The sequence below is a fragment of the Amblyraja radiata genome, chromosome 6 (assembly GCF_010909765.2).
Source record: "Amblyraja radiata isolate CabotCenter1 chromosome 6, sAmbRad1.1.pri, whole genome shotgun sequence".
NCBI lineage: Eukaryota > Metazoa > Chordata > Chondrichthyes > Rajiformes > Rajidae > Amblyraja > Amblyraja radiata.
This window is the reverse complement of record NC_045961.1, coordinates 77,500,983-77,526,546: the sequence shown is the minus strand read 5'-3', so window position 1 is coordinate 77,526,546 and position 25,564 is coordinate 77,500,983. Positions and strand designations below refer to the sequence as shown.

The window sequence follows — 25,564 nt, the reverse complement described above, 5'->3', positions numbered from 1 at the left end:
GCCCAATGCAAAATTGGTGCAAATGGATGCCTGGCGGTCAGTTCACACTCAGTGGGATGAAGAGCATTCTTTTGTGCTGTCTTATTCTCTGGCTCTGTGACTTGACTGACAATTGGAACCTATGCTACTAGTACTGAATTTCCAAGCAATGTGTTTATAACCTGAGACATCATTAGCAGTTGGTGTAGTGTCTGATTGACATGTATGCAACTTCCAATAAATGTCTAAATAAATGTCTCAGCATTAATATAAATCTCCAATAATGAAAATCCACCCAATTGAAACCACCCTCCAATTGACCATCTTTCTCCAGAGCTAATCATCCTTTGCTCACACTGACAGCTGTTAACTTGTTTGTGGATATTCTGCCTCTGAATTAGAAGGTGTTCAGTACAAATTCCACTCCAAAAACTTGATCACAAAAATGTAGATTCAAGTGCAATACCAAATGTGCATTGCACAATTAATTGGAGGTGCAGTCCTTTGGCTGAGGTTAAACCGAAGTCCATTGAAAGTCAACTAATAATCTCAATCCACTATTTTGAAACAGAATAGGCAGTTTATCCCTGGTGATCTAAAATATCGCAGACAGAATATCTGGCCATTATTATAGTGCCGTTCATGGAAACTTGCTATGCACAAACTGACGGTTATAATACAGCAGTGATGACATTTCAAAAACATTTCATTGATTGTCAAGCATTTAGAGTGGTAGAGCTTTGAGAAATACTTTGTAAATACAAATCCTTCTTTCAAAATGGTTCCACCCAGCCTTGGAAATTCAGCTGTGAACCTAAATCTTTCACAAATTTAGGGTTTGCTGGGAACGTATCTATTTATAGACACAAGAGTTTGCAGATGCTGGAATTTCTAACAAAAGACAAACTGCGAGAAGGTATCATGTTCCTCCAGCAATTGATCTATTTAGTTCATTTAAAGAACTAAAAAAATGGGACTCTCCCTTACGCCTTTTCACACTATGCTTGACAAATAATTATTATATTCATAAAAATGGAAAATGCTGGAATTACTCAGTCGGTCGGGCAGCATCTGGACCTGTACCAGATATTTCATGATCTGCACAGCTGCCGAGACTATATGTTGGCCAGTCAACATCTGAATGGGGGTTGAAGTACAACAGCATTTTGAATGGTATGTAATTTGTGGAACAGTGAAGTAGATTAGTAATGTGCGGGAATTGTCTAGTAAGAAAAACGGGGATTAGTCAGATTTTAACAAAAATACAAATGCTTACAGTATAGTAACTACTAAGGTACAAGCCTTGACTCAGCAGTTGTTATTTCTAATCATCGGTAAGAGAAGTTTAGATTAAAACCCAGACTTGTGTGTGATGTCCAGATGATGCTATATTTGATTACTTTTGAAAGGAAAAGGTTTGCATTCATGACAAGCAAGTTTGTCTAAACAGTAAGAATGATATTACAGATGATATATGTCCAAGACCATAGGGATTAGGTGGACTATGGTTAGCTACATAAACAGGAAAATCAAACTATAGTCTAACATTAAGCATAATACCAGGAGATTTAGCAGTGTTTTTTCAATTAACTCATTCAGCACCAAGTGAATTAATGGCTCTGGGCCTGTACTCACTGGAATTTGGACGGATGAGGAGGGATCTCATTGAAACCCCACTGAATAATGAGGCCTTGGTAGAGTGGATGTGGAGAGGATGTTTCCAGTAGTGGAAGAGTCTAGGACCACAGGGCCTAAATAAAAAAGAATAAAAGTACGGACCTTTAGAATAGAGATAAGGAAGAATTTATTTAGCCAGAAGGTGGTGAAAATCTGTGGAATTCCTTGCCACAGAGAGGTGGAGGCCAAGTTAATGGGTATTTTTAAAGTGGAGATTGAAAAATTCTTGATTAGTAATAGTGTAAATGGTATGGGAGAAGGCAGGAGAATGGGGTTGAAAGAGAAAAATAGATCACCATGACTGAATGCTGGAGCAGACTTGATGGGCCGAATGGATCATTATCATATGAATCTGAAGTACAAGAGTAAAATAAGTAGTAGAAAGGAACTAAGTGCACCACCCACTTCCTCTGCCTTGCAACATTGAACACATTTTATGTGACAAAAAACTAGGAATTGGGGGTGTAGTCCATTCTGCCCATTGCACTAACTTCTCCTCTTTCAACCCATGAAACATGGTCTACAAGTATAATACGTGCATAACAAATTATCTTCAGGTGAGTCAGATCACAGTCAAAACTATGCCACCAAGAGCTATTAAGGCGTCTGACCAAATATTTAGCTAAAATGGTATGTTTTAAAGGCGGAATGGGAGGAGGGACCATTTTGAAAGGGGATTCTAAAGTTTAAGATCTGGACTTCTAAATCATATTGCCATACAGAGTTATCACCACCATCGTGGTACAATGTCCTTGCCCAATGCCTCTTCTTCTTCGTGAGTCCCTTCGGGTTTAAGATGACTCTGGTTCCTTGGGTTCTGCAGTGACTGATGACGCAATGTGGATCCTGATGACTATATCGCAGGAGATGCTTGGCGGACAAGTAGCTTGTGAGGTAGTGTATTCCTGCTACTGTTTAAAACATGCTTCCGAGTTTTTGTCATGCATGGGTCTGAGGTTCTCAGGGTTAACCGATAAGCTCCTGCTACACTTTGAGCAACCAGGAGGTAGTGATTCCAGGAGTTGTTGAAGATGTTGTATATTTTCAAGGAGACTTCGACAACATTCTCAGAATCCTTTCTTTTTTTCTGCCTGGTAATCTCCTACATGAACAAAACTCAGAACAGTTTTCCCACCTCATGAAATATTACATTGCCTTATAAACTATTTGGGAAAATGGTGTTAAATTAATTTAAGCCTTTTCTTTAATGGTGATATGGTGACAATTAGTCTAGTGCCACCAGGCCATAATAGAAGGGTTGTAATGCTGGGAATTGTTACTGAGAAGGGGAGGGGTGAGGCTTTGAAAGCATCTCAGAAGCAATAGCCGCTGAGACGATCAGTAAACAGACTGAATATGAATTGGGTTAGAGCCAAAATGAAACTTGTCTTTCTGAAATGCCATCTATGATCTAAGAATGCACTTTTGTCAATGAAACACTTTGAAAAGATACTCACTGTGGCATTGTAAGAGATATAACAGTCAACTCTCACAAGAACGATTTGGTTATGAACTAACCTGTTTTCATTTGTGTGATGTTGGTTGAAAGATAGATATTGGCCAGGGCAGCAATAATTTGGATGTGGACATAGTTTATGAGGTATGCAGTAGTGGAATGACAGTGAGGAGAGGAGAGGGCTGGAATAACTGAGTTGAGTGAGACCAAACAAACAGGTGAACAGAGGGTGATTTAAGCCATGAAAAGAAGATGGTGCTAAAAAAAAGATGAAAAAATGAAACGGTTAGAATGAGATAAGAGACATAGTGGAAAGTAAGAGACTTAGTGGAGAAAGATCGCAATAGATTGAGATAAACTGAATGACATTAAAACTAGCAATAGATAAACAAAGAGAAATAAATAAAATGTTGAAATGAGAAAGAGAGAGATGAAGAGGGATTTAGAAAGATAAAAAGAGTTAGAGAGAATGGTAGCAAAAGGGAAAACAGAGCAAGAGACAGAAGAGTGAAGGAAAATTGGAGATATAGGAGGAGAAAGAAATGAAAATAGGCAGCTCAACAGCAATGTCTGACAGTGGTATGGAGTGGAGGCTGAAGGAAGGATTGCTGAAAATCTACCCCCTCAGTGTGATTTAAAATGATGGCACCTTTATTTCAATGTGCCTGAATTAGCTGAGTTAAATGGTGTATATCAAATTGCTCTGTCTTTTCAAACATCTCAGCTAATTGAAAGTAAAAGGAGAAACTAGCCGATGTGCTGCTTCCAACTCAGTCACTGTGGATCCACTGGTAATAAAAAGTGACATCATTGTCAGTCCGCAACAAAGCGTTTCCACCTCAACTTTGATTTATAGATACCCTGGAGGCGGTATATAAAACACTTTGCACCTGCACTTTTCTTTCCTGCCTCTTGGCATCAGTTACAGCTCATTAACATACTGATCTCACCTTCTCTTGAAAGGTGACATTATATTACGAGGATTTCTTCTCCTCATGAAAATGAGTGATGGGCAACAAATAGATCAAAGGTGTCAGAGTGAGTGGAGCGGAGATGACATTAAAGGAAGGCATTTGCGATAATGTTATCCTGGGAATGAAATAAAGTGGAGATGGTCACAGGTTGTGCGGAACAGGGGTGGGGGAGACAGGAAGAGATTCAGGTGGAGAATTAAAGTGGTTAATGTGTGAAATGCTGACAATAAGATGACTGCTTTGGAAATGCAAAGCAAAGGCAGCGGTACCAAAAAAGCCACAGTTCAGAGGAGCTTTTGTTGTTAACTATTAAGAGAAATAAATGCTATTGCCATTAACAAAGCCAATGCCAATGCTAATTAACCTTTGCAAACCCTTAGTACAGAGCGATTATTGGGTTTTGTCATGCAGTGATTGCCAAATAAATTTAGCATGCTTGAAATTACTTATTGCTAATAAAATGTTTACATCATAATCACCACCCACCATATTCAATGGATCTGATGGCATTGGGTATGGAAGAGATAGGTGCAAATCCCAGCTTGGGTACACACGAAAACAGACTACAAAGAAAGGAATAACCCATTCAACCCCTTGTATCTACAATGAACCTTCAGAAAGTAAAGGGCCTGTCCCACCAGCATGCGATTGCATGAGTTCATGCTAAGTTCGCGGTAAGTACGCGCTAAGTACGCGTAAAGTTCGCGCGTGACGTAATTTACATCAAATTCACCAATCAGCTGGGCAGGAGGTGGGCCGACTGAATTTGGACGTCACACGGCGTCGGGCGGTGACGTCATCATGCAACGGCATGCCGGGCAGTTACGCTACCGCGCAATGCCACGTGCTAGGTGTACGCCGTCAAGATGCTGCATACGACGTCAAGACGCTGCGTATGCCGTCGAGACGCTGCGTACGCCCTCAATGCGCCTGCGGGCCGACAGGCCGTTGGTGCGCGGAATTTTCGACAGAGCAAGATTTTTGGAGCCCCGCCTGATGTCGGGACCAGCCCCGCACTACTCCATACGCCTCCGCCGATCGAAGTGGGACCAGCCCCGCGCGGCCGTACGCCTCTAGCGACCACATTTGGTCGCGCTAGACGCATGCAATGGCATACTGGTGGGACAGGCCCTTAACTAAACACAGCCTCTGCATCAGATTCCTTTCTACCCATCCTGAAAACCAATTTAATGACCTTCATGTTGAAAACTTGATTTGCGTTATTATGAACAGACAGTTCTGTGTATGAGAAGCTGGAGAAGATCCCCAGAAATATAATGTGTCCCAATTGGTCCAATGAATAAGATATTATCAACAATTTTCCCAAAGGATAGGTTAAGGATTAGGCTATTTGTCTTGTCGTAAGTAAACCATGTGAGCCCGATGTTTACGAAAACCAAAAAGGGAGTTTACTGACGAAGCCACATTAAAGAATATTACCAAAATAGAGAAGAACGACGACAGCATTCTAGGGAACAGGGACAACATTAATATATGTATGAGAAAGGACAGAAGTCAAAATATTGTGAATGCTGAAATCTTGTGTGGAGTTGGGGAGAGAAGGGAGAGCAAGACAGAAAGCATTACTGGAAAGGGAGCAGATTGGATGATTCACACCAATGTCCTCCAGCGGAAATGGGGCAACTGAGCCAATCTGGGGCAAGGAGAGCAAATCAAAGGCTCTTTGCTCCAACAATCTGTAGCTACTATGTGGTAAACATAATGGAGGAAGTCAGAACATTCAAAAATAAATAAAATATGGTAGAAAATGAAATGTAATAATAAGATATTTTTCAGTAATTTCAAGAGTTCAAGGGCGCAGCGGTAAAGTTGCTGCCTTACACCGCTTGCAGCGCCGGAGACCGGGTTCAATCCCGACTATAGGTGATGTCTGTATGGAGTTTGTATGTTCTCCCCGTGACTGCGTGGGTTTTCTCCGAGATCTCCAGTTTCCTCCCACATTATGTGCGGGGTTCACTGGTCGTTGCAGACTCGGTGGGCCGAAGGGCCTGTTTCCGTGCTGTGTCTCTAAACCAAACTAAACTAATGTAAAAATGTGTTCAAGAAATATCCAGCTAACTATGTTTGTGTGTGTGTGTGCGTGTGCGTGTGTGTGTGTGCGTGTACGCGCATGTGCGCACGCACTATAGATATGTTACGATGATTTCCCTGGAGCAAAGGAGGTTGAGACATAGAGATATATAAAATTATGAGAGGCAGAGATAGGGTAAATAGCCTGAGTCTGTTTCCCATGGTAAGAATGTCTGAAACTCGAAGCAAACATTTAAAGGTGAGACGGAGGAATTTTAAGGAAATTTGAGGGATACGTTTTTCACCCAAAGAGTAGATGAGATCTGGAATGAACTGACAGGGGAAATGGTGGAGGCAGAGACAGTATTTAAGAGGTATCTGGACAGGTACTTGAATGAGCAAGGAATAGAGAGAAATTGAATTAGTGCAGGCAAGTTGGATTAGCATCAGCATTGATCGATGGACCAAAGGGGTTTTTTTTATGTTGCAAAACTTTATGACTTTCTATGACATAAAGTGCATACCTTAATCTCTTTAAATAATGGATAAATAATGACCAGCACAGTGAAGATAATGTGTTTAATCTTCTTCATTAAGTTCTGTCACATGTTTGCTTAGGTGGAAGTAAGGAAGTGAGTGTGGCCTCAGCCGTAATGTTTCATCTGGAAACAATAACACCTTGCATTGGGATGTGAAATCATAAGGAGAACATGCAAACTCCACACAATGTGCTGTAGGCCAAGACTGAACCAAGGTCATGGAGAGCTGTGAATTACCATTTCAGAATGGTAATTTGAGTGGAATAAGAGTCATTTCTGGATTTGGGATGGTTAAATAAGGTTTATGAAACATCTTCTACGTCCATAAATTCAAAATAATGTAGTAACAAATGCTTATAGCAAACAGGTTAACTTCAAACTTGCCTTTCCACATCACTGGACTTTCTTAAATGCATGATTCCAGAGCACCTATGCTCTAGAATTTACAGACACCCTTAGCAAAGGTGTATAATGCTTTCGTACAACCTCAGCAAAACATGATCTGTGAATAGGAGCGAAAGGACCAACCATTTAACCATGATGCAGATCAGAGATGACTATGCAAGCAAATCACTCCAGGGCTCTTCAAAGTCATGAAAGTTACCATTGTTTTCAAAGCTGAATCTACTTGACAGACACTTGATTGGGCTTCACTTATTCACTGGACACAATACCAACTTTATAGCGCTTTTAACATAGCAAATCTTTTCATCTACTTCAGAGTAGAATTATCAAACAAGATTTGCCCCTTAACTACTCGGAGATTTGCCCCTTAACTACCAGAAGGTATGAGAGGAGGTGACCAAATCGTTGAGTAAAGAGGTTGATTTTAAAGGAGGAAAGGATAAAACTTTGTTGACTAAGTCAAGCATTATGTGGAATATCAGACACAAAACATTGACCCTGTCCTCTTGCTCGAGTAAAATAATTTGAAAAATAAGGCAATGTTTTGAAGAGATACAGAGGAGTTCTCCCTGATGGAGTAGCCAGTATTTATTCTTCAACTATATCACCAAACATAAATTGTCTCGTCACACTGCTTTTTCAGTGAGTGCTTGCTGTGCACAAATTGGCTGCCACATTTCTTCCATTTCGACTCTGAAGGCAAATAAAAAGCTTAATTGGTCAGAAAGCACTTTGGGGTGGCCTGGTGTTGTGAAAATCTAAGATAAAAGGTAACTTTATATTGACAGTGTATTTATAGCCATCACTGCATCGCCAAATGAATTGATTGTGGTACGTGAGCCTTCTACTTTTCAGCAATCAAATTGAATTTAAATAGTGAACGGTATATTTGTAGGCAACATATTCCACCAGTGTAGGGGAATTTCTTCAAAAATATTGCTGTGAGCAGAGGAACACTACATGCAAATTATGTGTATTAAATTAAACTCAGATAGCGACAATGTTTAACCAGGTCAACAAGTTTAATGAAGAAGAAAAGTACCCAATTATTTTCAAAGTGCTGAAAATTCTTAATTCTGGAACGTAAAGGGGTTGGTGATTTTTAATGGAAAGGGTGTTCTGGTTTTGGATCAACGTCACTCTGCTTAAACACACAGACCAAGGTCGACATTGCCAAAACTTGTTTTGATGTGAATGCTCTGGTAACCTGCAAGTGGAAGTGTTGTGAGGAGCTAGATTTATTGTTGTTGTCAACAAATACCTTGTATTGTCCTTTCAGCATCTGTTCGTCCAGTGCTGCGATCAGCTTCCAGCTCCTGGGTCACTGAATCTAACAGAAGCAGATGAGAGCACTAAGGTCAGTTTTCAAAATAGTACTTCTACAAAGTACCTTTCCATTATTCAGTTCACTTTGAGACACGGAGGCCAGACAGTTATTATTAATGTTTCATATGTTCTAAAAACAGTGTACCATAATGCCTAGTTGATTCTGTTCTCAATGTCTTAATAAGGTTGTTCCACAATAATATTTTCCACTCTTAAAATGGGAAATAAAAAAAGTAAGGTGGTAGGGTGCAGAGATACCAGAATCTTGAGTAAAAAAACGAAGTGCCAGAGGAACCCAGCAGGTCAGGTAATATTTGTGGCAGGAATAGACAGAGAACATTTGAGATTGGGATACTTCTTCAGTCTGGTGGAGTTGGGGGGAAGAAGCTGGAAAAGGAAGGTAGGGGTGAGGTCATCTCCATTAATGATAATTGTCTAAAGAATGAACCAACAGTTATATTTTAAGAGGCACTTTGCAAGAGGAATTAAGTGCAGGGAGTGATGCAGAGATCGAGGAGGAAATGATGGAGCTATTGGGACTTGGGAGTTAAAGACATGCTGGCCAATGGTAGAGATATTAAGTTCTGGGATAATCAAGTGGCTATCATTGGAGGAGAGGAAAGGTATCAGAGAGTTGGAATAAGTTGTAAAGAGCTAAGACTGGAAAAGGATTTGGAAAAAAAGGACAAACATTTTAAAATGAGACATTATTTGCGAGCTACTAAGGCTCGATGTTGATGAGTGAACAATATTTAATACAAGTTTGGAGTCAGGCAAAAAAGTCTGAGACCAGTTAAAGTTTATAAAAAGTGGAACAAGGGGGCTGTCTGAAGTTTGGAGTAGTTATGACAAGAGATAACAACTTGTTCTGGCAATGCAGAGAAAGCAGACCTCTGGTAAAGTGAAGTTTACGAGAGATTGATAAGGTTAAGGAATCTGCAGAAGTGCACTAGATTGAGTTATGCTCCTACCGTTCAAGCCCCTGAGATTGTCCGCAGAGGCAGCTTGTTTTAATGCCTGCTCAGCTTGTTCTCGACGCTTGGTCTCGAATTCAAGTGCTTCCTGCAATTTCCTCTTTGCCTTCTTCTCTTTCTTTAACCGTTTCTGAATTATTGCTGGAACAAGGACACAAATTCAGGCTGGATTAATGTTTTTTTATGTTATGGGCATGTTGTGTTCTGAGGCTCAAATGCATTAGTCACTAGCTGGGGTTGTGTTGAGAACTGCAAGCCATCCGAAATGTGTGGCTCAGCTTGTTTCTGCCTTCCTGACTTTTGCAACAAGCAAGTCAGATATCGTCCCAGCTGACTGTCTATTCCACTGTTGAGCTCACCACTGGTTATGGGGGATCCCAAATGTTGGGTGCATGCGCTTTGTCCCACACCTTCACACCAGCACAATGTATGTAGTGCAGTCTGATGGCAAAGGTAAGTTCAACTGTGATTCTGTTTCAATTAATCTGAATGATTTGAATTCATTTCCATAACAAAAGATAATGTATTCTTTTGTTTTAATTTCCATAACAAAATGTTGAAACTTTTACTTATTATTGTTTTACTTTTGAAGTAATTTGTGGCTAATATGTAATTCTTGTTGATCTGTGTGTACATACCAGACTATCAGGGGCGTTTAAAATCAGTGGAAATGTATTTGGCATTTGTTGTCAAAAGGCCATCATGGCACTTTGGGGGTTATTGCTCACGGACCTCTCTAACTCAGAGAATGGCCTCAGTGGAGAGGGCTGAAGAACATTTACTATAGTATGGATAACAACAGTGACAGCACAATCTGATGGTACCTTTCGTTCCTCCATCAGGGGCAATGGATAGGCTCTGTCTCCTCACCACTTACCTCTGTTTTTCTGCTCCACGGCTAACTGCTTCTCCAAGCTTTCCCTCATTTCCCGCTCCCTGAACAGTTCCATCTTTAACTCGGTCTTTTCAATTTGGACTTGTTTTTCTTGTGCCCTGGCATTGTCAATGGCAACCTTCAGCAGTCCCTGTCAACACCAATGCAGACTGCAACTGTTAACAAATTCATTCAAAATATCCACTCTAGAGACATTCCAAGTATATTCACTGTAGGTTTTCTTATATCAATCGGTATTAGGGAAATGATTTGTATTAATATAACCTCAACTCATCCCAAAGGACTTTACACCCAATGAATTGCTTCCTTTAAAGTTCAGACATTAATGTAATGAAGGAAATATATAAGCCAGTTTGTATTCAACTGCAAATTATATTGACCTGATCTTTGTAATATCAATAAGATGGAGCTATGGTGCAGTGGTTAAATGTTCTGATGAGCAGTTTGATTGTAATCCCACCATTTAAATGTAGCTGTTTAAGAAGGAACTGCAGATGCCGGAAAATCAAAGGTAGGCAAAAATGCTGGAGAAACTCAGCGAGTGAGGCAGCATCTATGGAGCGAAGGAAATAGGCAACGTTTCAGGCAAAACCCTTCTTCAGACTAAAATGAAATTTAGCCAATGATCAGCACAAAAATACGATCTTAATTATGATGACTACAAAATTATTGGATTGTTGTTTCAATATTGGATCACAAGAGTCATTCAATGTAGTCATACTAGAGTTCCCTCTGTGCGACTCCAGACCTGCTAGTTTGGCTGATGCTTAAATGCCTCCTGAAATGACCTCGGAAACCATTGGGTCCAAGGGGGAATTAGGGAGAGCTTTGCCAATGGTGCCCACACCCTAAAAAATTAATAATAATATTTGGGATAACTTTTCATTCATCTTTGGGATCTTTGTAAAATCATAGCTCCATAGAGTTATGGAAAGATAAAGCACAAGAATAGACTCTTTAACCCCCCCCCCCCCTTCCAATGTCCATGCCAAACACAGTTATTCTGTTTATAATGTATCTGTACACTGTGGATGGCGCAATTGTAATCATGTATTGTCTTTCCACTGACTGGTGAGCACGCAACACAAGCTTTTCATGATACCTCGGTACACGTGATAATAACTTAAACTCAAACACCAAACAACCTATTTATACTAATCTTACATGTATCAATTTTTTTTTAAATCATCTCCCATTCCCATAATCTCCCAGATCTGTTATTTACCTATAAACCAGGGAGAATTCACAGTGGCCAATTAACCTATCAACTCACATGCCTTTGGAATTTTGGAAAAACCTCAAATGGTTACAAGGGAATGTGTAAAATCCACCACACAGGCAACACCCAAGGTCAGGATTGAACCCAGATTTGCAAGGTAATGACTCTTCTGGCTGTACCACTGTGCTGATTTTAAAGATCACTCGAGAGTGCAGAAATAGTCTGAAAATCAGCTCCAGTAATGCAATACCACCCAGAGTTTTTGCCTAGATTTTTATCGTTGGAGCAACTTGAAAATAATCAGCCATTATATTCTTGTTGTATCTTCAAGTTGTCAGTTTTTCCGTAACCTCTTCTGGTGTTTCCAGGTGACTTTTATTTTACTCACTGACAACAAACATTCTAATTTCATTGCCACCAACCTCACTCTAATGTCCCCTGGTCTCCTTCCCATCACAGACCTATTATTTTGCATTCTCTACCTCTTCTAACTTTCAAGGAAACTTAAAATGAGCTTTTCTTTACTTTTCCAGGTTACAATGATAGGTCACCAACCTGAAACAGTCAATAACTTAAACAAACTTAAAGGCAGAAAATGGCAGAATTACTCCTTTGTTCAGGCAGCATCTCTGGAGAGGGAAAGTTTTTTTTTCTGTTTGTTTTAGTACATACTGGTGTTTGATCAGCTTTTCAACACTTCTGAAATTGCCAAGTCAGGTTTCTCGACAGCAATGTGACATTTTTTTGTATGACTATTGTTAAAAAAAGCAGCTCGCTCATTACATTCCGAGGTCTACTGAGACAGCTCCATATTATGTTGGAATGGAATGAATATTGATGTCCTTTGGCAGCCTAGTGGTGCTGCTTCATGGATCCAGTGACCCAGGTTCTATCCTGATCTCTGCTGCTGCCTGTGTGGAGTACGCATATTCTCCCTGTGATGGATTGTTTCTTCTGGTTACTCACAGTCCTAAAACATGTAAGTTGGTAGGGTTTTTTGGCCACGTGAATTGCCACTGGAGTAGGCTTGGGTGGTAAAATCTAGGGATGGGGTATGGGGGAGAGTTAATCAGAATGTGCGGAGAATCAATTACATGGAAAAATAATGTGGAATGGGATTATTCTATGAGTTGGCATAGACTTCATGGGGTGTAAGGGTCTCCTTCAATGAAATAATTAAATAGAGTCATAGTCATACAGCCCAGAAGCAAGCCCTTTGACTTTACTGCGTAGTTAACTGATGGTGGTGTTAATCCTGGCCAGATTGAAGAAAGTCAACATAGTAGAGAGTCAACATAGTAACGGGTTAACATAGTGAGGAGACATACATAAATAGGAAGAGGTACTGGAGGAGAGACTTAGTAAATTGTAGAGGAAGGAAATTTGAATGAGTGTAGGAATAGCAGAGCCGATGCATATTTAACCGATGGATTTGAATTGTTTAACCCTTGATGGTGTAGCGGCTTCTATTATCAAGGTGGAAATAAATTGTCCCTGGATTCGGCAGTCTTGATTGGATTTATGATGAAATTGACAGCATATAGAAATTGATTGTTTAAATTTGAACAGCTAGGAATTCCACAGGAATTGGAATGGAATAGTATTATCGGCTACAATGCTGTAGAATGAGAAGGATGAGATGGACACTGAAATTTGAAATAGTAAATTGAAGGCTGAGACTGAATTTGGTTAAATTGGAACATTTATCATGATTTACTTTAAATTAGAGTCATGCCTGTAGAGAAGTCTGGACTGAACCCAGCTGAAATTTATATGAGGATCCATCATCAGATATACATATTATAACATTGTGTGAATATGAAGAAGGCTGATTAGTGTTGATCCTAGGATAATAAAGAGTATATTAGGGAACAGAATAGCAATAGGGATACAGTGATAGAGTAGAATATAATAGGTTTGAATAGGGATAGGTATGACAGGGAATTATAGTGAATGTATGGGAAAGCATGGGTGCATGATGGTAACTTGCTTTGTCCCAAGTTTTTCAGGAATTTTAGGTTTTAGGTTCGACAATGGAAAGGGATGGAAGAATGGGCAACAACACGGATGGAGGGAATTCATGCCCACGAAAACTCGGGAGGTGAAGACTCATCAGACGGAAATTGTGAAGCTACGCCCATGAAAACTCGGGACGCTTGGCAAGATTCTGGGAAGATACATCATCATCTTGTGTTGCTGATAGATGGGAAATGTAATGTACACACATATGTATATCTGGTTAGCTGATTATTGAACTATTTGGTTATCATAAATGATGGGTTATCATATATGATTTTTTAAAAAAGGAAGGAATGTTAATCCTGGCCAGATTGGAGAGGCTCGGACTAAAATGGGGTAAAAGCTTCAGGGCTGCTGGGTGATTTGGTCAATTTGGAATTGCTCTCTGCTGAACTGGGACAAGCTGCGGTGTGGTGCCAGTTTGTCTAGAGCCTAGATACAAGCTGCAAGAAAAGAATAAGAAAATCTGCAGACCCTGTCAATTAGGTGCAAAATGCATAGAATGGATTGGATGACTGCAAACCAGACATTCTCCTTGTAAATAATTTTAAATAATGTTGCAGAGTTCTACTTTGCCTAATGTTGATTGGATGAGGTATTGAGCCTTCTTTGGTATTCTTGCAGATCGGGATAAATGTTGCTATGTTTGCTTCCTTGAGAAGCCCTGTTTGAATACAATGTGTTCACTGCTGTATTATTGGGTTAGGGAAATGTCTGTTATGTATGGGGTTAATCAATATCTGTAATTGGATTGTAAAGAGACCACCCCCATGTGGTTTGGCCCCTCGAGGTCCCGGGATCTATAAAAGTCCGAGCCACGAGGTCCCGCGTCGACCTTCTGGGAGAGCGCTTAGGATTGCGTGATGTTGTGGAGTGTCTCTGTTTGATCAAAGCCTAGAGGGCTTGATCAGGCAGATACGAGGATTGAACCTGCGGTGGTTAGGTACAGTGGTGGGAACTGTAATTGTGTTTTGCTAAAATAAAGATTAGTTGATCAAGTGCTTGATTCAGTGGTTTTTGACTGAAACTAGACTGGGGGGAAGCTTAGAACGAGCAATTTACAGTGGCTGACATATCTACTGGGGACACTGCACATACAAACACAATTCATCATTGATCATATATAACTTCATTTCTGAATTTTGATTGGATCTAAAATGAATTTTGGGAAGGAAACATCCAGGTTCTACCATATTTGCATTTAACACCAGTGTCTGAGGACAAATATCCAAGCTGACAACAATGTCTTCAAAGCACATTTTTGTTCAAATAACTACAACAGAATCCAAATGTTTTAAGGTGAGTAAACTCACAATATCTGGGTTTTAGTGGTTTAGATAGAGTCTGAAAAATGCATTGTTTAAAAGTAGATCTCAACTAACTCTTAACTATGAAAGTTGCTACGATCAGGGCCACTTATCACTTTCAGTAAGTGACCTTGCATTAAAATAAATTAGTCGCCTAATAAATTATAATACTCATTATTTCGCATAATTTTGAAAACATTTTATACAAACACTAAATAACGAGATTGGCTGAAGAGATAAAAGTAAATCATTGCCAGGAATTACAGCAGTAACTCAACGAAGGAAAAAGTTACCTGCACAGTCTTTGTAAATAACCCAGCAGTAATGAGATGCAGGAAAGGTTAATGTAAAATTTAATAAAGGTATTAAAAATTATCATGGACTTTGATCGAGTTGATAGGGATAAATTGTTTCCACTTGTGATAGACTCTGTTACCAGTGGACTGTGATTTATAATAATTGCCAGAACAAGCAGAAGGGAAGTTTTTTTTTAAAAACAGTGAATTTCATTCTGGTCTGGAATGCATTGCCTGGAATCAGAATCAAAGCAGATTCAGTAACACCAATTAAAAGTAAATGTGTTCCAAATTTAAAAAGGAAATTGTTGTAGGGCTGCAAAGTTAGGGAAGGATAGGATAGATTTTTGGAACGAGTACAGGAAAAGTGGATTGTATAGTCTCATTTTATGGTGTAAGATATCTATTAAACAGAAATGAGATATATTTGCATTCACATTGAAATAATTGAAATAATTTAATTGCCACACAACCAAGGTCGGTGGTATTTGGGTTGCCAACAGCGGTACAATAATAAAGAACACAACCACATTAAAATTTTACACAAACATCCACCACAGCATTCATCACTGTGGTGGAAGGCACAGAGCTTGGCCAGTCCTCCTCCATTTTCCCCCGTGGTCGGGACCTCCACCCTCCACAGCCGTTGCTGTGGGCGTCCAGATGGTAAGGGACAAAGTCAAAGGACATGGCCAATGATTTTCATTTAGGCGTGAATAATTTGTTCAATGATTGTATTTGTTATTGGAAAAATCTAGCATATTGAAGCACTGGGCATGTCACATGTATTAAGGACCCATTACCCATCCCTTTGCAGTTTAATAAAATATATATTTGTTACCTGAACATCGTTAGCAATGCCAGTAAACTCATCCCCAAATTGCTCTCGAGAATGTGTTGGTGAACTGCCTTCTTGTACCTCCTTAATTTTAGTAAAGCTCCTGGCTTTGGGGAGATAGGTGCTGAATTTAAACCCAAAGTCAATGGAGCTTCAACAATATTATTCCATGTCAAGAGGGTGTGTGATGTGGAAGGGAAACTATAGCCGATGGTTTCCTGCATCAAATGCTTTGCCTTTTTAGTGGATGTAATCAAGGCCGTTGGTGGTGTTGTCAGTGCAGCCTGAGTGAATAACTACATTTGTTGATCTGATTTGTTGGCTGTGACGTTACTTAGTTTCGTCTATCATAAGCTATCTTTAGCGTTTAGCAAGCAAGATGTCCTCTATCAAAGCTTCACAAACTAGCATCCCAATTCTTGGTATGACAGACAATGTTCTCTGCTTGCCCTCCTGCACTCCTTATTGAACCAAGGTTGGATGTGTGTATAAATCATGGTGGCTGTAAACTTCAACAACTCATTTATTTCAACCATCAATGATGCTCAGTAAAATGGAGTCATTACAGCTGCTTCCTTATGATCTTGTCAGAGTTGCTGCACATACTATGTTCTGAATAGGGAAATATACTCAAATCATATTGCCTCAACCTCATGTGCCCAAATCAATGAGTCAGAAGTTAGCCTCTCAACCAGTAACCTAATCATTACACTTGAAACACTGTGTGCAGTTCTGGTCACCACACTATAAGATGCAATTCTGCTGGACAGAGTGCAAAGGGGATTAACCGGGATGGGCTTTAGTTATGGGGAGAAATTAAATAGGCTGGATTGTTTTCCTGAAGTGTGGGAAGCTAAGAGTGGCCTGATATAAGATAATGAGAGGCATAGATAGATGGTCAAACTCTTTTTTCCCCATAGGAGGGGAATCAGAAACAAGAGGCTGTGGGTTTAAGGAAAGAGGAATGAGTTTCCAAGGGGGTATTTGAGGAGTCTGTTTTTTTAACCAAGAGGATGTTGATATTAGAGGATTCAGGGGAGGTGGTGAAATCAGATGCACTTACTATGTTGGAGAGGCATTTGAGCAAGATAAATAAGTAGCCATGCAATAGAAGGATGCATACTCAATCAAGGATAAATGGGATTAATGCAGATGGATACACATATGGTGGTCTGAAGAGACCATGTCTGTGTAGTACAATTCTGTGACTGTAATGTAATCATTTTGATTCCTCCTCTATCTCTTCAATTTAAAACCAATTTGTTTTCTGTCTTAATCTTCACACAGAAAGTGGTGAATGCATGTAACAAGCTGCCAGAGGAAGTGTAGAGGTGTGTATAATCACTACATTTAAAAGACACTTAGACAGATACAGAGATAGCAGAGGTTTGGAAGGATGTGGACCATATCAAATGTTGCCTGACCTTTCTTAGTGTTTGCAGGAAGTTCTGCTACTATTTTCTTAAAGTAGTACCACACTACTTTCTTAAAGTGAATGCAAGAACACATAATATAATAATAACATAAAAGGTTGCAGCAACCTGAGACAGTGAAAATATCTTGGTACCCAGATCACCACACCAGTTCTAGCTACACTCACCTGGATATTTGTCAGCAGAGTTTCTATGGAAGAAAGTCCATCTGGGAAGAGGAAGGGAGCTGGGAAGCCTGGTGGTAGATGTTGGCTAGCCAGGGAAAGTTTCTCAAAACAGTCTCTTGCAGTTGGATTTGACATCAGGACTTCATCTGCAAACAACAGAAGGAGTACATGATTTCCTATTTTACTACTTTGCTATGAAAAGTGCCAACAATCAAAGTTATGATTTTCAACATGAACCAATAGTGTGTGGCATGCATTTTTTTCCAGTTTAACTGAAGAAATTACATTATATAATTCAGTATGAGGTTATTCAACAAAGTAGAAAATGAAAATAGGCACAAGGATCCAAGAGCATCCCCAGAGATGCTGTCTGACCTGCTGTTTCTTCCTACTCATAGTAGAAATCTGCAGTTTCTTCCTACTCAAAGTAGAAAATTATATGTTTATTTTTATTCCTTGTACAGTCTTTTTCTTTTAAAAAAATAGCTGAGGCCACAGGTTTAAGATGAGAAGGAACAGATTTTAAAAAAGATCTGAGGGGCAACCTCTTTACACTGAAGGTGGTGTAAAGGGAGGAGAGATAGACCGCTTCCCGGAGCTCCCGCAATGCGACTTCTCCAGCCCGTGTCGCGGTGTTGGAACGACCTGGAGCGGGGTCATACATCACCCGGCGCGGCTTCATGGCCGTGGGACATTCCAGCGCCCGCCGGGGGCTCCAACTTCGAGACTTCTAGACTGGGGGCGGGGCCGTAAATTGCCTGGCATGGCCTAAAATGGCCGTGGGACTTATCATCGCCCGCCTGGGGCTTCGACATCGGGAGAGTCATGGAGAACAGGGGAGAGAAAAGACTTTGCCTTCCATCGCAGTGGGTCCACTGTGATGGATGTTTGTGTGAACTAAATTGTGTGTATGTCTAGGAATTGTCTTTGTTTGTATGGCTGTGGAAACGGAATTTCGTTTGAGCCTCACTGAGGCTCAAATGACAATAAATTGTATTGTATTGTATTGTATTGTATTGTATTGTATTGTATTGTACACGGAATGAACTGTCAGAGGAAATGATAGGGTAGGTATAATTACTATTTTTAAAACACACATACGGGTGTACAGATAGGAGGGGTTTGGAGGGAAATGGACCAGGTACAGGCACAATGATCTGTCTTGGATAGGCAATATGGTTAGCATGGACATTTGCCCAAAGGACCTGTTTGCTGTATAACACTCTGACTCTATAATTTATTCCAAGTTTTTCCAATATCTCAGTTTTGGTTGGTTGAACATCCACCCATGTTTTCTATAGATTGTAACTTCCTCATCAAACAATATTATAAAGTGGAATCATCAAATAGGTTTATAAAGTCACAAGTCAAGTCAAGTCACATTTATTTATATAGCACATTTAAAAAACAACTCTCGTTGGCCAAAGTGCTTTACATTTGTTATAAGAATAGCACAACAAAACAGACTACATACATATATACATGTAGCCCTCACTCAGAGGACGTCAGGAAAGGCTTGGGAGTATAGATAAGTCTTTAGTCTTGACTTAAAAGAGTCGATGGAGGGGGCAGTTCTGATGGGAAAGGGGATGCTGTTCCACAGCCTAGGGGCTGCAACCGCAAAGGCGCGGTCGCCCCTGAGTTTATGCCTGGACCGTGGGATATTCAGCAACCCCAAGTCGGCCGATCTGAGGGGCCTGGAGGTGGAGTGGTGGGTGAGAAGACTTTTTATGTAGGTGGGGGCAAGCTCATTGAGGGCTTTGTAGACATGGAGGAGTATTTTGAAGTTTATACGGAACCGCACAGGGAGCCAGTGGAGAGAGGCCAGGATCGGGGTGATGTGGTCCCTTTTTCGGGTGCCCGTTAGGAGTCTCGCTGCGGCGTTTTGGACCAGTTGCAGGCGGGACAGGGAAGATTGGCTGATGCAAGTGTAAAGGGAGTTGCAGTAATCTAGCCAGAGGAGATGAATGTGTGGGTGATCTTTTCCAGGTCATCAAACTGGAGGAATTGTTTTATTTTAGCTATCATCCGAAGCTGAAAGAAGCTAGCTTTTACCACGGCATTGATTTGTTTGTCAAATTTCAGTGCTGAGTCAAATATCACGCCAAGGTTTTTGATGTGAGGTTTGAGTAGTGGGGTAAGGCTTCCAAGGCTGCCTGCTGTCATTTTGATATCATTTTCTATCATTTATAAGGGGTCCAATTGTTTAGCTTCCAAGAATAATTATGTCAAAAATGCAACATCACAATGCCATTAACCTCTGATATTGGCTTCCATCCCCCTAATAAAGCTGATATTCAAAATGCGCACTTTCTTGTAGGGTTTGACATTTTCTTGTATGATTGGAGAAGGATATTTGGCCCATGCTAGATCACTGGGCATTTCCATCAAGTCCATTCCCCCATTTATTCCCTTATGATATATTTTTTCCATCATCTCTACGTTGCTTCTTCTACCACCTACCTATGCAATGAATAATTTACTGTGACCAATTAAAGTACAAACCAGGATATAAAAGAGTCTGCAGATGCTGGAATCTGGAGCAACAATTTGTTGAAGGAACATCTGTGGGTTGAGCAGCATCTGTGAATAAAAAGGGATGGTCAACATTTGAGGTAGGGCTTCAACTTGAAATATCCACCATTCCTATCTATTCCCAGATGCTGGTTGACACACTGAGTTCCTTCACAATATTGTTTTGCTGTTCCAAAGTGCTGACCAGCATACTTTTGGGATATGGGAAGAAATTGGACCTCCTGGGCAAAAGCCACAGTCACTGAGAGAGTTTCACATACATATCCCAAATGTATCTAATTTTGAAATCAACCCAATGCATTCAAAGTTCAATTCTTCCATATTGATATTTTTTGTGCAGTATATACCAAACAGAAAATCAAGACGGTAAAACCTTTGACTATCCTATGTTAAGCAGCGAGAACAATTCCCGTAGTGACGAGGGCAAAGGGATGTAAAGTCCATTCAATTTTCACATTACTTGCCTCCTCCATCCATGAAACCTATCCAAATCATGGTGTATTCTGCCTCACACAACATGGAATTGTGCAGAGTGGGAACTGATGCAGAATTTAGTTGGCATTTGTGAAAATAATATTTTCTCAATTCATAGTAACTGTGGAACACCTCCACTGAGTTGGCTTAGATGGAAATTGAGTTTAAAGGTTATATACTTGAATCCACTCAAATAGCATACACCCTGGGGCAGATCAGTGGCCCAGCTTGAGGGCCTGAGAGGCTTACTCTTTCATTCTTGTGGCATTCTTGTGTTCTATCCTTTGCTTGAACTGTCAAATCAGGAATTACAATTATTCGTATCCCTTTCAAACTCTAAACATGCTTTTATTGTATTCTTTATGATATAATGAGACTAAAAAGTAATTTAGTCAGTACATTCAGAGAAAGAAGATTTTGGCACAGATTTCTTAAACATTCTGACAGTAATATTGCTGGTGGTAATTCCAATTTCCTCAGGATCAAATAGTCACTAATTCAAGTTAATAGCAATTTGATACTAAATAGCTAAATGCCACCCCTCTGAGATTATGACATTTTATGTCAATCAATATGAAAACAGTGGAAAGCAACCGGTATCTGACTTAAATTAATATTGGGTGCAAATGAATATTGCTTGAATGTAAAACTTCCCAGACTCTATACTAATCCATAAAGTAACCCTTGTGATTTATTACAAACTAACGTTTCAACAATGATCAAAAAAGTATATATTTTAAATTAGCTTCAGTCAATATATGACGTGCCCTGTTAATTTTCTTTAAATATTTTTTTACAGTGTGTGTTCATTCACCCAACTTTTATTTCCCCTCTACATTTGCTCTTAAGGGGATGATGACCTGGCTTCTCGAACCACTAGTCCCTTTAGCAACATACCCTCACAACTTAGTTGGATAGAGAGTTTCATGCACATATCTTAAACCAGGTCCAGTTCTAAAATCAGCACAATTTATCCAAAGATTATTTCTTCTTCAATCATTCAAAAGTACACACTAAATGGCAAGTAAATTGGTTAAACAGTTTGATGTATCTAACGGATAGACATTTGGTTTTCATTCACAACTTGTTCCACTTTACTTTTTCAGGAGGACTTTGCCTGACAGAATCAGTGAGTCGGTTATTGTAAAGATACAACCACATCACATTCCCCAAGGTTATTCACTACTGACCATAGTGAGATCAGTGGGATATTCAGTGGGATTTTCCTGCAAACAGCAAAGGCCCATTCCCCCAGGTGTAAACTTGAACCACACAGAAAACAATATGAATGTGGTGATGATGTTGTGGGGGGGGGAGGGGGGGTGGGGAGGTTTGGAGGGGGGTGGCGAGTGTTGTAATTCAATTAAAAACTTCCTGTCCCTATTTTTGCAAGTAGGTTGCTGTGCTGTGTAGCAGCAAGTGGTGAAGTTACTAATAGCCAAAGGCCTAGACCAGTGATCTGGGGACATGTGTTTAAGTCCCACCATAGCAGCTGAGGAAATTAAATTTGTAATTATACCATTCTGGTATTAAAAAGCTCAAACCTATAACAGTGACTATGAAACTACCAGACTAATAAAAGCCCATATGGTAGGAAATTTGCTATCCTTAACTGAACCTGCTTCATATCTAGCAATATGATTGTCTCTAAACCACCTTCTTGATTGGGGCTCATGTTGTCGACCTCCCCGTGGTGAGCCCTGTCAACTGACCTCAGTCAGGCGAACGACAACAAACAGAGACAGCAGCAGCGCCGCAGTTTGGCACTCTTATTAGGGCGGGCACCTACGGATGTCGAACCGGATGGCATCACCCTGCTGCAGACGTCTGCTGTCTCAAATGCAAGAAGAAGAAGACCTTCTTGATTCAAAGGCAATGAAAAACATTGTCATTGTCAGTAACAGCCACATCCCATGAAATGGATTAAAAAAGAACACAATGTAAGAAAACTATGCACCATGTGTTGGTAAAAGGATTAACATAGATGGATACTTGATGGTCAGCAGGATAATGGTGGTACGGTGGGGGGGGGGGGGGGGGGGGGGGGGGGGGGGAGGGGTGGGCTGAGAATTTATAGCAAAGCTTTGGGAGACCACAAGCCACAATCCCAACTTGAAGACCCACGTCGTTCTCACCTCCACTACCAGCACAGGTAACTTGACTAGAAATGAAAAACATGTTGGCTCACTTTGGCCACTATGCTGTTTTATCTAGTTCCTTTTTGCAGAGATAAGACTCTGAAATGGTCTCTTCCTTTCCTATTTTGGCAATGACCTTACAAAAGATGCCAAGGGCATCATGCCATCCAGATCCACTCCCATGCTGTGATAAGGCCCTGGTCTGGACTCTCCATGGCTTAATTTTAATTCTAGCCAAACTCCTTATGTGGTAACTACTCATGCCATGGTTACTTTTATCTGCTGTAAAATCATAGAAAAGGCTGCAGTTAATAAAGGCCTTAGAAACTAGTAACAAAATATCTTTACTCATTATAAATGGTCACAGCCCCATGCACATGTCGCTTTAACTATAGATGCATGGTAGTCCAGAGAGTTTATGTCTTCTTTCCCTGTGATTTTGTTAATATGACACTTTCATGAATTTATAAAGTTGATATTTCTAAATTATAAAATCACATGCTCATTTTAAGTTATTCCTTTAAAAAAAGACACAAATTAACTGGCGGGGAAGGAGAAACAAGCTCTGTGTTCATTTATTATAAATATGTCATAAATAAGGCATATATAAGCTCAAAGCAAAGTTATATTTCAGTACAAAATTGACAATATATTATTAATTCTTCTTACATACAATAATTAATGTAAGAAGTTCTTTTGTCTATCTTTAGCATACAATTGTAAAGTGTTCTTGTATACCATATGTTAAATGCAATGTGAAAATGTCACCACTATAAATGATTGATGCCATTCTTCAACAAACTCCGGCTCACGTTGATTATTCATCTATTAAATAGGCACTGTTGTGTGTGGAAGAAGCAGTGGAAATCAGCTTACCCACTTTCATCTGAGCCAACGGCCGATCTTTTCTAAAACAAAAGTTCTATTATTTATATATCCTTGTGCATATTTTCTTTGAGATGCGTGGGTGCAGATGTGTTTGCAACAGCCAGCCTGCACTCAACTCCACCCAGCCCATATGGCAAGCTCAGCTTGGGTTAGGCTCTATCCCTCTCTATTCCACCCCAACCATATGGCAAGCTAAGGCTGCCCAGGGTCCTGCTCCCAGAACCAGGCCCATATGGCACAGTCAAATCAGTGAGCACAAATATACCTATCTTATATTTTATCTTCTCTACACAATATGCCACAAATTCTGACAAAGAAGTTCAAATCTAAAACAGTGCATCTATTGCCATTGACTGAATAGATTGGAACATAAATGCTGATATAGGTGACTATTTAAAAACAAATCTGAACAATATCCTCTCATTTTGCATTTGCAGATTCTTACCTCTTCTTACAAATGAAGTAAACTGCATATTCTGTTCCAGGCTCTCACATATTCTGCACCCAGAGACACCCTTGATGACTGTCTGCAATTATTGTCATCATAAGAAAATAAGATAAATAGATTTTCAAGGTGAATATGTGTGAAATGTGTGAGACTTTGCAAAATAAACAATTTCACAATTCACAAAGGAAGCTATAGCCACCTAAATCAGTTTAACGGCCTTTCTAATGAATTCTAATCTGTTTGCAGATTGTATTTATCATTTCCTGGCCTTGTTCACAGATTACGGGAGCCACCAATTTTCATATAAATGTGCTTTTTAGTTTAGCCGTAATTCAATCACAGGACATATGGTTCGAATCGCAAAAAAACCCAGTGAAATAGGACAAGCAAATATATACTGAGCACCACGAGCATAATTTCTATAAATTGCCTTTATCTGCGATGCATTAAAGGTAACCTCCCATACCCAATGGTTAAATGACAACATAAAAGGATGCTAGCAACACTTTTTAAATCATGAATAATATGTCAAAGGAGTTCAGAATTAAAAATTAAGATTAGCTCGAGCCAAAACATAGAGGTCAAATACCTAAAAAAAATATGTTCCTCTGGTAACTCTAAGTAATGACATCATATCCCATCCATCAATTTTCACACTTGTACATCTGCCATCTGTTCCATCTGCAATGATAACTGTTCTCTGTCTCTCTCTCTCTCTCTCTCTCTCTCTCTCTCTCTCTCTCCTCCTCTCTCTCCTCTCCATCTCGTCTCTCTCTCTCGTCTCCTAATCTCTCTCCTCTCCTCCTCCTCTCTCTCTCTCCTCTCGTCTCGCTTCTCTCTCTCTCTCGCTCTCTCGCTCTCTCGCTCTCTCTCTCTCTCTTCCTCCCTCTCTCCCTCCTTCACACACACAAGATAACAGACTGCACAACGCCAATGTGCTATTAACAGACTCTAAAACCTCTAATATTAGGACATGACTACCACTACAAACTAAATTACGCAGAAAAATATTGCAGCTCCCAATTTACAGATGTCTGCCAAACAGTGGGAACAGCTGGTGCTGTGTTAATTAGTTATACTATTACTTCATGTATTTCTACAGCAGATTGAGTAAAAACATTGTAGATAATGCCAGCATCTGCACATACACTGTAAGTATTTAGTTACCAGTACTTGAATATTAGTCATTATCTAATAGAGAACTTAAAAAGGTTGAAGCATTTCTCATTACTAGCCAAAGTAAATGATATTCATATTTAAGTCATTAAACCAAATGCAATGCACCTATCTTTTTTAACTTGATGGGTATATATTTTTAGTTTAGTTTAGTTCATTATTATTGTCACGCATACTGAGGTAATGTTAAAAGCTTTTTGTTTTGTGCTATCCAGTCAACAAAACGGCTATACGTGATTACAATCAAGCCGTCCACAGTGTATAGATTCAGGATAAAGGGTATAACATTTAGTGCAAGATAAAGTCAGATGAAGTCCGATTAAAGATAGATCAAACTGGTTAAGATCTTCAACTTTCCTTGAACCTGCAT

General features: G+C 39.9%; 1 protein-coding gene across 5 annotated transcripts in view; it reads right to left on the bottom strand.

The window, feature by feature from the left end:
• The window catches only part of dach1 (dachshund family transcription factor 1), a 552,234-nt gene that overhangs the window by 28,521 nt on the left and 498,149 nt on the right, over positions 1-25,564 (bottom strand). For 4 of the 5 annotated variants that reach the window (XM_033023029.1, XM_033023032.1, XM_033023033.1 and 1 more), the window contains 5 exons: positions 17,536-17,681; positions 10,239-10,386; positions 9,359-9,502; positions 8,323-8,391; positions 1,615-1,730 (listed from right to left, as the gene is read on the bottom strand). In XM_033023029.1, coding sequence (XP_032878920.1) covers positions 1,642-1,730; positions 8,323-8,391; positions 9,359-9,502; positions 10,239-10,386; positions 17,536-17,681 — 596 coding nt within the window. In that variant the 3' untranslated portion in view covers positions 1,615-1,641. The remainder of the gene's footprint in view (positions 1-1,614; positions 1,731-8,322; positions 8,392-9,358; positions 9,503-10,238; positions 10,387-17,535; positions 17,682-25,564) is intronic. The other variant, XM_033023030.1, reaches the window with a different exon arrangement.